The sequence below is a fragment of the Ovis aries genome, chromosome 12 (assembly GCF_016772045.2).
Source record: "Ovis aries strain OAR_USU_Benz2616 breed Rambouillet chromosome 12, ARS-UI_Ramb_v3.0, whole genome shotgun sequence".
NCBI classification, from domain to species: Eukaryota; Metazoa; Chordata; class Mammalia; order Artiodactyla; family Bovidae; genus Ovis; species Ovis aries.
Window position 1 is genome coordinate 41,673,738 of NC_056065.1, and position 14,375 is coordinate 41,688,112.

The window sequence follows — 14,375 nt, forward strand, 5'->3', positions numbered from 1 at the left end:
CAAGTAAATTGAGGACTCTCTGATTTGGCACCAGCTGTCCCAGAGAATTGTGCATTCCTCCCTGGAGCCGTTTCCTCCCAGACAGTCATCTCTTGCTGTTACAGGTCTGTTCTTAGTATCCCTCTCCATCCCTTCTCACTGCTGTCTATTGTGACCTACTGACAACAGGCTAGGGGCATCCAGGAAATTGGGATTATTAAAGCAATAATCTAAGACAAAACATTAACTTGGGGACTCTTCCTCTGGGTAGCTGAGTTAACATGAGCTTTGTTTCTCACTTTTCCCACTGTGCAGAGGTTTCCTTCTGGCAACTTCAGCTCTCCAGAAGTTTGTCTATATTAAGTTGTTTGTGTCTGTGTACCCAGGAGCAAAACATGCTGATTTGCTGGTGTTTTCAGCAGGTTGGTTAGATCACACATGTTATCTCTGTTCATTAAGATTCAAGAGGATCCTGTTGGTATGATCCCTGTTTAGGCTTATCTAAAGGTACCCGGAACCACTGCTGAGTTTCGGTATTCCTTTCAACATCATCTGTCTTTGATTCCATTCTTATTATTTATAGCTACTCTGAGTAATTTGCTGACTGTAATCTGCAAAGATTCCAAAAAATCTGCAAAGGTTTTTTTTGTGAAGAGCCCTTCCATCAGTCTTTATTTTTGCAAAACGCTGTTGACAGTGAGCCCTGTGTTTTCTCAGTCTCCTATGGCTGCCTGCACTGTTAAATGCTGCGTTTCACAGAGGACCAAGGGCCCGTGGAGCACTAGGACAGACGGAGAAAGGGCTGGTTTCAGGCAGTTTTTCCTCTTGTCCCTGCTGTCTCCAGGACTGTTGTGTGCGCAGCAGAGATGGCCTTGTTTGTGGCGTATCCCCAGTTCTGGTTCCTTCCTCTAGTCCCCACCTCATTCTCCCTTCAGACACACAGCACCTGTTGAGTTTCCTCTGCCATAGAGAGCCTTTCTTACCTACAGATTCTGACAGAGCTGGAGCACAGCGGCATTGGAAGAATCAAGGAGCAGAGTGCCCGCATGCTGGGCCACCTGGTCTCCAACGCACCGCGACTCATCCGCCCCTACATGGAGCCTATTCTGAAGGTAATCTGCCACAGAGACAGGTACTCTCTCTCCAGGCCGTCTTGGGACAAAGGGAGTGTTTCACTGTTCACTGGTACACTGAACAAAGTAGATCATTTCTTTGGTCCCACACTCAGGGACAAGAGCCCCATCAAGCACCTGCAGCTCAAGAATACCAAGAATTGCACCAGTTGCAGGAAAGCGCTCCCCTCCTGATGTAGTGTTTTAAGCACATCATCAATTATCAAATGTGCTTGGAGAGGAGAAAATAGCAGCATAAAGTAGCTCCCCCAAAGCGAAGAAATAAGTGAGCTTTAAAATCTGAGGCAGTGGGACTTCCCTGGTGGTCCAGTGGCTAAGACTCTGCACTCCCGATCCAGGAGGTACAGGTTTAGGCCCTGGCCAGGGAACTAAGATCCTATATGCCACAGGACACAGGTGAAAATATATATTTATCTGAGACAACCTTCAAATCTGAATATGTTGAGTCATGTGAAGTGTGTCACAACCTATGTCAATCTGGGTGCATGGTCACACAGATGCAGTTTAGAAAAGGCATGGGAAACATTTGTAAATGATGGCACTTCCTAGCCCCCCGCCTACATCAGACTTGTGTACAGTATGGAGAAAGGAGAATTTACATTCCAGAGGAACCCTGGATTCATAAAGCTGGAGAAGTAATTTATCTGTGTCTGAGATGGTCTCTGGGGTGAACTTTACTTACGTGAAAAGAAGTTTCCTAGTCAGCTCTCACCAGCATTCATTTTCTTGTACCTTCTTCCATAGGCTTTAATTTTGAAACTGAAAGATCCAGACCCTGATCCAAACCCAGGTGTGATCAATAATGTCTTGGCTACAATAGGAGAGTTGGCTCAGGTAAGGTGACAACTGTTTTTTTCCGTAGGATGGGAAGAATGTGATTATACCTCTGATGAGGTCAAAATACTTCTTAATGCCATCATTTCTAATGCTGTCTGCCACCTCCTTTTTCATTTTGTAGGTTAGTGGCCTCGAAATGAGGAAATGGGTTGATGAACTTTTTATTATCATCATGGACATGCTCCAGGACTCCTCTCTGTTGGCCAAAAGGCAGGTGAGTAACACTACTTCCTCTTTGAACAGGACAGGCCCATGAGGCCAGGGACCTCTGTCACCTTAGTGTCCCCAAACAATGGCTAGCACATAGTGGGTACTCGGAAACATTTGTTGACTTAGTAAAAAGAAGAAAAACTTGGAACCGAATTAGCTGTCATCCTGACCCAGAGTTGCTGTCAGTGTTAGAGCTGACCGGTTCCGTTTCCTCTAGACAAAAAAAAAATTACAGATCATCCGTCAGAGCTCCGGCCCCCTAAAAAGAAAAAGAGTGCCTTGGCCTCTGGCTGTAGAGGCCAACAGAGCTCCAGCACACCCTCCCCAGACCTAGTTTCTCTTTGGTCATTGAGATCATTAGGTGCCTAGACTACAAGTAAGACCAACCTTAATTTCCTTTTGGGTCAGACTTCTCCTGTCAATCATCCATGGTGAGAAGAACTATGTACTTCCTTTGAGAAAGGCAGGACTGCTCTTTAGCTTTGATCCAGTAACGGTCGTATTGGTTTGTAGCCTTGTTTTTATGTCCCAGCTCTCGGGATTTGTGTTTATGTTTAATGTCTTCACTGGAAATTCTTTTCTTATAATAGCCTTTAACTCTTTGTTACAGCCATTTAACAAAGAGTACGAAGTATGTTTTCTTTTCTCTCTTACTGGCTGTATGAGTCATGTGACCGTTTTCCTGTCCAGGTGGCTCTGTGGACCCTGGGGCAGTTGGTGGCCAGCACCGGCTACGTGGTCGAGCCCTACAGGAAGTACCCCACGTTGCTGGAGGTGCTGCTGAACTTTCTGAAGACTGAGCAGAACCAGGGTACACGGCGGGAGGTAGGAAGCTTGTCAGATTTAGTCTTTACAGACTTGCTGGGAGAATGGAGAGAGCGGGAGATGTTTGCAGCATTAACATGCTCCAGCGGTGTTGATGAGACTTCCTGTCCCTTTCCGTTTTGTCCCTGTAGCTGGGAATGGGAGAGGAGTGTCCGTGAGCGCTGTTTTGTTGTAGTCAGGTGCTGTGATGAATGTTTTCCTTTTCTCCTGCCCCTTTCCCACGCAGGCTATCCGTGTGTTGGGGCTTCTAGGGGCACTGGATCCCTACAAGCACAAAGTGAACATTGGCATGATCGACCAGTCCCGGGATGCTTCTGCCGTCAGCCTGTCAGAGTCCAAGTCAAGTCAAGATTCTTGTAAGTTGAGGGGACCCGTGAGTGGCTTGCCAAGTGCTTGCCTCACAAAGCCCTCACTGGCCGTGTTTAGAAAGAGCCTGGTGCTGGATAACTGTGAAATGATCCCTCACTGGTTCACTTGGTGACTTTTGAATGGAACGTCAGTAGTTTCCTCTTGAATCATAGGAAGGGCGCTGTGTCTAGAGTCTCCCTGTTTGCCTACGTTTTTTGTTAAGGGTTAACAGACTATGTCTGTGCTCACTTTTTGTGCCGATGAGAAAGAGGTGAATTATTACCCCATCACCTTTGTTCATCTGTCATTCTTAGTGCCTGTTTGATGTTTTCTCTTCCCATGGCACCCAAGGAGGAAGAGGGTAGAACTGATTCTCCCAATTTTAATTGATAGGGAAATCTGATGCAAGGCTCAGAGGGCATAGAAAAGCAGGTAGCAACCCAAATCCACGGTTCTTTTTCCATCAAGTGGTCTGGCCCTGGAGTTCTCTGCCTTTAGATAAATAGCCTGAGAGATTGGGTAGGGCCTGGGGATGCTGGCAAGTTTTTTAGACTTAACCCACTGTCTCCATCAGGCAGACTTATCTGAAAGTAGGAAAGTTCAGCAGTGGCTTACCCGTCCAGTTCAGCAAAATTAAATAAATAAATAAGTAAAGAAACTAATTTGTTTATGAACTCTGTGGATGGGCTCCTTCTGCTTCCAGTGCGTTCTGTATGTTAAGAGAAGTGTGCCTGTGACGGTGCCCTGTCAGACCCCCGGCTGTCAAGCAGAGCCCGAGCCATGTCCTCCAGGTGTTCCTCTACCCTCAGCACTGTGTCATCCGGTCTCGTGGATGTTCTGTTTCTCAGTGTCCTTACTGTGCTGCTAAACACCCCTTCCCCCACCCTCCATACCCTCTTCCACCCCCAGTCCTGGAGATCCTTGTTGTTCAGGTCAGGTAGCATTTGTTGCTAACTTGTCTCAATTCCCCAGGGGGACCAAGCAACTGCTGAACAGATGTTTGCCTAATTTAATCCCCCTTACTTTCACTTGGGGAAGTAATTATTTTTATTGATGGTTTCAGCTACAAAGTTGTGAACTGGAATGATAAGAAGCTAAATTAAACACAGCAATTTAAAGCAAACCCATCATGTACTGTTTTAGGCTTTCATAGTTTAGATAACAGACAAGCCAAAAACTGTGTGTCCTTCATGGTGAGAGCCTATTCATTGGTTCCTAATATACCCTGTATTCCCAGTGCTGTTAGAATGTGGCAGGGAGAGAGACGCGAATGCTAATGAGTGTCTGGAGGGTTTTTGTTTGTTGTTAACCATGGTTTGTCCACAGTGAGAGTCGCGTGTAGCTCATGACCCTCATTGCTGTTTGGTCCTAGCTGACTACAGCACCAGCGAGATGCTGGTCAACATGGGGAACCTGCCTCTAGACGAGTTCTACCCGGCCGTGTCCATGGTGGCCCTGATGCGCATCTTCCGAGACCAGTCCCTCTCTCACCACCACACCATGGTCGTCCAGGCCATCACCTTCATCTTCAAGTCCCTGGGGCTCAAGTGCGTGCAGTTCCTGCCCCAGGTCATGCCCACATTCCTGAATGTCATTCGGGTTTGTGACGGGGCCATCCGGGAAGTAAGTGCCTAAACCCCTGGCCCTTGCTCCTCCCTGCCCAGTGCCTGTGTGGAAGGTCCATCTGTGCCTTGGCTTCGTTATGTACTCTGCTTGCCGTTACTTCCCTGAGCTTCTGACACCTAGGTGTGCAGGATTCATCAGCTCAGCCCAGCTTCCTGTCATACCATGCAGGATGGCTAAAAGATGAGTGGCTGGTGGGACGGAACAGCATTGTTATTCTCAGTAATCTCATGTTCAGTCCAGTAATCTGATGGAACATCCCACAGTGGATTTCTGATTTCTTCTTCATGACTAGATTTAAGTCACACGCTTGTGGGAATACTCCAGAGGTGCAGTTACAATACTTCTTATTGGATTTGGTAATGTCGGTTTGTCCTGTTATTGTTGGTCCTAAGTTTGAGCTTATGGTAAGGTTGGTGTCTATCAGATCTCTCCATGTAAAGTTACCTGTTTCCCTCAGTCATCAGTAGCATGTGGGGTGATAACTTGGAGACTATGTGACTGTCCTCTTCCCCAGCTACCTTTCACCCAGTGATTTTAGCCTCCATTGAGGATCCTTGCTGAAATCAGTTATCATGCTGTTTGTAAAGTAATGACTTTAGTTCTTTTATTCCTTCTGCTTCTAATAGCTGGCATTTTTCTGTAAAGAATAATTTTCCCCTTTCCCTTCCTCTTCCTCTCTCGGTCTTTTTCTTTCTCTAAACCGTAGAGCCCTCACCGTGGTTCTGTGATTACCATACCTGTACCACTACCTACAGCAAACCTACTGAATACAGTTCAAGGTGGCTTTGCAGTTCCTACTGTTCTTCGAATATATTCCACAAGGGTATACAGTCAGAGTACTGCCTTTAAAAAATATTGGAAGTAATTATTTTTCCTTCTCTGATCATATGGTCAACTTGATGTACATTCAGAAGAGAGAGTGTGTTTTTTAGAAAATGTATTTTTTAACTTTGCTCCTGGAGTGTACAAGTGCAGTTTATTTTTACATAATCAACCTCATTGATTTCTTACTAATTCTAATAAGTTACTTGTATATTTTCCCAGGTTTTCACTCTAGATAATCATAGAGTCTACAGAAAATAAAAAGCAGTTTTGCCTTTTTTGTTTTAGTCTGTAAAGCTGTTGTTACTTTTCTTTACTTCATTCTTAGGACCTTCACTATAGTGTTGAGTAGACTGTAATACAGGAAACCTTTAATCTTGTTCCTGATGTAATGGGACTGCAGTTAAAATTTCATCAATAAACATAATGTTTGCTGTAGGTTTTTGATAGGTAGCTTTTTAAAGGTTATGAATATTCCTTTATGGTATTATTTGCTAAAGAGTTTCTATCATGAATAGGTATTAGCTTTATTAAATGCTTTTTTTTTAATCTTGTGATAATCATTTGATTTTTTTCTTTCAATATTTTAATATGTTGAATTACACTGATACGTGTTTTAATGCTAAAATACCCTTGATGTCTTGTGTCAAAATCATCTTGGTTATATTTTTTAATACATTGATTTCCTATCTAATATGTAATTTAGAATTTTTACATCTGTGTTCCTGAGAGGAATTGACCTATAATTTTTTTTAACCACAGTTTCAAAGATCTGTTTAGCTTTTCTGTTTCTTCTTAAGACAATTTGAGTCACATTTTTCTAAGACAGTATTTGTTTTATCTGAATAATAAAATCTATTGTATGAAGTTGTTCACTATTTTATATTTTAATTTCTTGGTAGAGGTTTGTCATAGTATTTTTCTTTTTCAAAGAACCAATTTTTGCTTTTGTTTCTCTTCTTTTTTAAAAAATTTAAAATTTATGTGTATTATTTTTTGGCTGCCCTGGATCTTAGTTTCAGCATGAGGGATCTAGTTGCAACATGGGAACTCTTAATTGTGTCATGTGGGATCTAGTTCCCTGACCGAGGATCAGACCTGCGCCCCCTGCGTTGGGAGTATTAGCCACTAGACCATCAGGGAAGTCCCATGTTTCTCTTCTCTCTTATATCTTTGTTTCTATTTCATTAATCTGCTCTTTACTATTACTTTCCTCCTATTTTCTTATTTCTGCTTTAAAAAAGAATTATTAGATATTAGCTTCTTGATGGTTGATCTTTCTCCTTGTCTAAATGTAATCTGTTAAGGCTGTAAATTTAATTCCAAGTTAAATTAAAAGTGGTATTTTAATTTGTAAATTAAATGTAGCTGCTGCATTCAAAAACTTTATTGAGGTGAAACTTACATGCCATAAAAATTTATCCTTCTTATATCCTTCTTACATGTAAAATCCATTGATTTTTAGTATATTTACAGCGTTGCAACATCACTACAATCCAATTTTAGAAAATTCTCATAATCCCAGAGAGAAACCTCCTAACCATTTGCAGTCATTTTCCATTCCTATCTCAACCCTAGGCAACCATTTACCTACTTTCTGTCTCTGTAGATTTGCCTTTTCTGAACATTTCATAGAATTAGAAGCATACACGGTGTTTTTGTGTTTGGCTTCTTTCACTTTTGAGATTCATCTATGTTGTTCAGATTGTTCATTCCTTTTTTGTTGCTAAATAATGTGTTTTCAGTACTGTTCAGAAGTAAGTATTTTCTAATCTTTGTTATGACTTCTTTTATCATCAAGTTAGTTAGAAATGGGTATTTTAATTTGCAAATGTAGGATTTTAAATTTCTTCCTTGGATATCAATTTCTAACTCAATTGCTTTGGGTTTATGATTCTTTGATGTGTGCTGAAACTGCCTTAATCATCTAATGCTTGATTGTTTTCAGCAAACATTTCCTCTGCACTTGGGAATAGGGTGTATTTGCTAATGTTAGGCACAAGATTTTACATATGTTATTAGATTTGAACTTGTAGTTGAATCTTTTATATCATTATTAATATTTGTTTGCTTAATCTGTCAAGTACTGAGAGAAGTGAGATAAAAATTCTCTTTTACAAGGATAGAGTTATAAATTTCTCATAGTGTAGTTAATTTGGGGATTATATTATTAGGTGCATACACATTTTAAATCATCATATCTTCCTGGTGAGCTGAATCTTTTAACATTTTACAGACCCTTTTTGTCTTTGATAATACCTTGAGATTTGTTTTGCCTAATGTTAATTTAGTTATACCAGCTTTTTTTGGAGATGCATGTCTTTTCTTTTTACTTTCGACTGTCTTGTGACTTTTTGCTTCAAGTTGGTATTTCATAATAATATATATAATAATATGGCTAGATTAACTTTTTAATCTATTTGAAAATCTTTGTCTTTCAAGTAGTACATTCAGTCCAGTTACATTTATTGTGATCGCTGATAAATTTAGGTTGATACCCACCATCTTACATAGTGCGTTATTTTTGTCCTATCTTGTGTATATTCTTTCTTTTCTTTTTGGGGCTTGATTGAGCTTTCATTTTTTTATCTCTTGCCCTCTATGTTGTAGTGGAATGTTTTAACCATAAACAAAAAGTAGACAACTTATATTAAATTCTCATACTCATCAACAGTTGTAAGTATCTTATCAATTTGGTTTCATCTTATTACCTTCCCCCCTCCCACCCTAGAGACACACACACACATTCACACACCGTTTTTTTCTGGGGCATTTTGCATTTTTTTAAAGCAAATTCCAGATAAAATAATATTTCACCATTCAGTTCTCTCCTCTCTGTATAACCACAATTACAACACCTACAATTCTTTAATGTAATCTAATACCAGTCCTTCTTCGGATATCCTTGTTTGTCTTAAAATTTTCTCTTCACATTTGCCTTATTCAAATCCGAATCCAAATAATATGGCACTTGGCTGATATATCTAATTCTCTTTCTGTATCTTCTCCTTTTCCTGTCACTTTTTTGCTTTTCATTCCATGTATTTGTGGAAGAAACCAGGTCATTTGTCCTATAGAATTTTCCATTCTGGATTTGTCTGCTTGTATTGTCAAGATGTCTTTTAATTTTTCTTGTAGACCAGTTAGATTCAGAGGATTCATTATTTTCAGGTTTTATTCTTTCGGCAAGAAATACTTTATAGGTGGTACCATATACTTCGTATTTGGGCATTTAGTAAACAGGTGTTTTCTAAATGATTCACTTCTAGTGATGTGCAGGTTCACCAGAGGATTCAAGTGGTGTGATTGTGCATTCTTCATCCGCCTTTATCTCAATCACTTTAGTATTTATTGATTATTGTTTCCTAGAACTGTTTTTGAACAGCAGTTGCAAAGTGGTGATTTCCTATTATTCCTTCTGGGTTTATTAGTTAGAAATCATCTATAAAAAACTTTATGTCATCAACAGTTTAGTCAATTTAAAGGATAGTTCATTCAGGAAGGACGGAACAGACGCAGGATTCTTTCCTTTTATCACTTTTTCAGAATAATGAATCAGGTCCCTGACAACCTCTCAAAAGGTGACCCAGGCAACCCCCTTGACCCCCTGACATTTTTTGGAATATCACTGCCAATGCATGGATTTATGTATTGAAGACAGTCTTCTTTTCATGATCTAATTATTTCAATCTACCTGGCTTTGTGTTCTTTTTAAACTGTCCAGTGATCTTAGTCTTTGATCACTTTCTGGCAAAAAAAAAGATACTTCAGACTTACACTCCAGCCTGGGCATAGCCACTTGCAAGGAGCTGTGGTTTCTTCAAGTAAGAGATGAAACATAGAGACAGCAGTTTGTGTGCTAGGATGCTCTTTGCTGCTGCTGTGTCATAGTTTCTATGCCTTCTCAGTGAACAGAACTAGAAATATATAGTTTTTAAAAAGGAAAAATAATGCATACCTTAATACTGATATTTCAAATTCAAATTTAAGATTAAAGAGTTGTTTTTTACTTTGACTTTATACTTGTATTTCTTTTCTGTTACACTGAAAATCTTGATTTGTTTGTTCTGAAATCTCTGTAAGTTACTTGTTTTATATTGCAGAATGTATGTATTTTGTATACATATAAACAGTAAATGACCAAGCATTAACTATGATTACTGAGTGCAGGTCAAGGTTTTTTGCAATTGGTTTTTGTTCTGAAGATGTGTCCTGTTGGGAATTTATACCAAAATACTTTGTTCAGAGTCACTTGAAATAATCCTTTGAGTGATGTGAAACCAACTTTATAGTTAAATTCATTTATTGCTATTTCCTTTCAATTTTTAGAGATTTCATGTGAGTTTTTCTAAGTCAACTTTCGTTCTAGTTTTGTAAGACATTAGCAGAATTGCAAAGTCAAAACTATAAGACAAGAGATTGATATATTCAGCAAAGACTAGCTTCTCATACCTTGTTTCTTTTTTCCTCTGTCATTCACAGTTGCTGTAGCAAGTCACCACCAACTTAGCATATTGAAATAACACAGATTGATTGTCTCACAGGTCTTTAGTTCATAAGTCTGACATCAATCATACTGAACTGCAATCAGGGTGCACTTATGGCTGTGTTCCTTCCTGGAGGCTCTAGAGGGAACCCTTTTCCTTGCCTTTTCTGGCTTGTAGAGGCTGCCTTCCTTCTTTGGCTGCCTCCTTGCTTCTTCAAAGTCAGCAACACTGTATCTCTTTGTCTCTCTTTTTGCCCTCAAATATTTCCCTCTGAACATAACTGCTAAAGGCTCTCTGCCTTTAAGGACTCTTGTAGTTAGGTTGGGCCCACCCTGATAATCTCTGTATCTTGGGGTCCTGACCCCCTAATCACATCCTCCAAAGCCCTTCTTGTCATGTAAGGTAGTTTATTCACAGGTCTAGGAATTAGGACTTGGACGTCTTTGGGGTGCTATAATTTTTCCTACTACGCTTCCCCCTAAGGTAACTAGCTTTTCCAGTTTTTAAATTTTACATTTTCACTGTTTATTATTGAAAATATGAGAAAATATTTGTCCGCTACCTCCTTTCCTCAGAAGGTAACATAATATAAACCTTTGGAACTTTGCTTTTTTCCCACTTTCACAACAGCGTATCCTGGAGTTCACACCATAGCAGTGTATTGAGAAACGCCTTCATTCCTTTAGAGACGCACGGGACTTCATTGTGTGAACATACCATAGCTATTTGACCAGTCCCTGCCGATGACTGTTTGTATTTTTTCCAGTCTTTTGTATTTGAAATAATCCCACAATGAAAAGCTTTCTGTATACATTGTTTTCAATGTATCTTCTTGTATCAATACTTAAATGGCTTCACTTTTTACATTTAGATCTTTGAGCTCTTTGGTATATGTCCCTTGAGAAATGGGTCCAAATTTATTTTTTTCACCCATAAACAAATTTTGACTCGCATATCTTATTTAACAAAGTCTAAAATTAATCATTATGTCTATCCTTTTCACTGAACAATATACAGAACTTGGGTTGACTGCTCAAAGTACCTCCCTTTGCTCTTATGTAGTATCACTTTTTTTAACACCAAACTAAACAGTATTATATTATTTTATGCAAACAATATTTGTTTATATTTATCCACATTTGCCACTTCATTTCTTTTCCCATCTCAGAGCTTCCTCCTAGGGTCATTTTCATTCTGTCTAAGGCAGATACCTTTTCTGAGCATCCATTGAAATAAATGCTGGTTTTGTTTATCTGATAAAAAATCTTTATTTCACCCTCTTTTAAAACCTTTTTTTAGCTGAAAATAAGATTCTGAGTTCTCCTTCAGCTGTAGATGTTATCCCACTGTTTTCTGACTTCTTTTGTTGGTCTTGAAAAATCATCATTCCTTTGTATTTAGTCTCCCTTTCCTCTGGGGTTGTTTTGGATCTTCTCATTGTTTTTGTTGTCCTGAGGTTTCAGGACTGCAAATCTGCATTTGCATTTCTCTTTTTTACCTTGTTGGGGATTTGTGGACTCTCTGAATATGAAGATTCCATACTTCTATTTTTCCTTCCAGAATTTGATTCAACATGTGGGGCTTCTTACTTTCTCCTTAATGTCTCTTAGTTTCTTATCGTGTAGTTCACCTTTCTGTCTCAGAGATGCATTCCGAATGTGTCTTCACATCCATTTTCTGTTTATTGATTCTTTAACCATGTCTTTGGTCTGTCATTGAGTTTTTAGTTCCTACTACATTTTATAATTTCTAAAGTCATCCTGGGTTCTTTCAAACATGCCTAATATTTTTATAGGCGTGTTCCTGACTCATTTTTTAAAATTCTCATTCTTGTTCCTTTAAGCATTTGAAGCAAGTTTGTTTTATATTCTCTGTCCACTAATTCCAGAGAAGCCTGGAGTGCTGCAGTCCACGGGGTGGCAAAGAGTCAGACACGACCGAGTGACTGAATTGAACTGAATTCCAGTATATATAGGATTTTCGATGGGTCTAATTCTGTTGTTTATTGCTGTTGCCAAGTCATGCTGGCAGTAAGCCTGTGAGTCTGTCCTTGTATGTTTTACAATTTTGGATCATGCATCATATTCAGCTGGGCTCCCCCTGAGCAGTAATACTGGAATATATGCTGTGAATTTGCATCTCTCCCGCGAGGGTTTGCATTTGCTTCTGCCACGTGGTCCAGGAGAACTGAAGTTAGATTCTTGGCTTAGAGTTTCTCAAGCCACACAGGTAGTTAAAAGTTACCCTCTAAACTCATTGTGTGAGTGTGACCTGAAATTACACACTTTTAGGAAGACTTTTTCTTCTATCTCAACCTCACGTCTAGACTGACAGATTATTTGTCTCCTTTTGCCAGTGGACAGATTGGGGGGTGGAGGGCTTTACCATTTTTCTTAATTTGTGACTGTTTGAAGGTTTGGCTTTATGTGAAAGGTTTCAGTTTAGATAATCTACCAGCAGTGTTTGTCATCTTTTATGCATTATTTTTAGGCTTTTCATAGCAAGGGGACCTGGGAGGGCATCTCCCAAGTGAAAGTGGTAGTCATTCAGTCGTGTCCAACTCTTTGTGACCCCATGGACTGCAGCTCACCAGGCTCCTCTGTCCGCATATTCGCTAGGCAAGGATACTGGAGTGGATTGCCATTCCCTTCTCCAGGGGATCTTCCCGACCCAGGAATTGAACCTGGGTCTCCTGCACGGCAGGTGAACTCTGTACCATCTGAGCCACCAGCAAAGTATTTTAAAGACCAAAACTATGTGTTCTTTTAAAATACTAATATTCAGGCGGAAAAAGAGAAAAAAGCTTGTGAAAGAATCTAAGAGAGAAGAAATAAGGTGACTGCTTGGGCTCCCTGCCTGGGTCTGATGTGCCTGCCTGTGTATATCCTGTGAATCAGCCACTGGGGAGGCTGCTGCTGGACACCTCGTGGGAAACGACAGCACGATCAGAATGCTTTTGTCTCAAGGGTTCCCCTGACCTCCCTGCCATCTGCTGTGCCCTGCTTTTCCTCCAGCTTAGACTTTCTACCTCCTCTTATGTTGCGCATCACACAAATTTAACTCAAGAACCATAGTATTTTAGAGCCTCTTGTCCCTTGATCTCTGTAATGTACTGTGGGGGCCATTTCATAGAAACTGTCAGCAGCGGTTCTGTGAGAAGGTGCCCAGGAGTTAGGAAGGGATGGTTCCTCTGAGTTAAGCCTGTGTCCCAGGTGGAACCAGGTTCTAACCCCCTTAGAATCCACTGGTGTTGGTGAACTTGGCGAATTAGTCCATACTCTCTCTGAGCCCAGTCCTATAATTGAAGAGGCCTGTCAATCTCACTTCTTTAGGTATTGAGTTCTGTAGGCCCATTACTCACTATTTGAAGCACTTTATTTTTAAAACTTACCCAAGTTTTTAAACATGGATAAGGGTGGAAATATATACGTATGAATTTATCCTTGTTAGTGGAGGGCAGCAAAGGCAAAGAGCTATAAAACTTGGGGGCATGGGTTTGCTACCTGATATTGACATGGAGCACTATCTGAGGATCAAAACAAAATAAAAACTATGCCTTGAAGACATCTTAAACCTAGAAAGAGTTGGGATTTCTTACCAAAGCTGTCCTTACTCCTAACTTTATTTCATGAATGGCGTCTCTTGACAGTGACAAGATACCAGCCTAAATAGAATCTCCTTATCCCATCCCTCCCTCAATTTGCTTGCTGTTTTGGTTTACAGTGTCTTAGAGACACAATTAGCTAATTAATTAAGACCTAATTAATTGAGTTAATTACTACAAATGAGTCACAATGCCCATAATGGTTAGATGTATTTATTTTAGAAAGTAAGTGGTAGTGAATTAAGACAAAATAAACAAAATAATACATTTACAGTTAATTATTAAATTAATAAAAGATATGTTTATAGTTAATTAAAAATTTCATGTCCTTCTTTACATTTTTAGTAATCCTTCACCAGTAGATGATGTTCGCTGGGCTTTTAACAGTATTTGTGTCCCTGTTCTAGTGCTCTCCAGGTATCAGCACATTTAACTCTTAGACCAGGCCTATGAGATAAGAACTGTTATCTCTCATTTTCCCACTGAAGAGGCTGAGTGCAGAGA

At 39.9% G+C, this 14,375-nt stretch overlaps 1 protein-coding gene across 4 annotated transcripts in view; it reads left to right on the forward strand.

Moving 5' to 3' along the window:
- Window positions 1-14,375, forward strand: part of MTOR (mechanistic target of rapamycin kinase) — a 125,670-nt gene that overhangs the window by 18,805 nt on the left and 92,490 nt on the right. For all 4 annotated transcript variants that reach the window (XM_060395928.1, XM_060395927.1, XM_027975551.2 and 1 more), the window contains 6 exon segments: window positions 969-1,091; window positions 1,857-1,946; window positions 2,071-2,163; window positions 2,850-2,984; window positions 3,211-3,340; window positions 4,705-4,955. In XM_060395928.1, coding sequence (XP_060251911.1) covers window positions 969-1,091; window positions 1,857-1,946; window positions 2,071-2,163; window positions 2,850-2,984; window positions 3,211-3,340; window positions 4,705-4,955 — 822 coding nt within the window.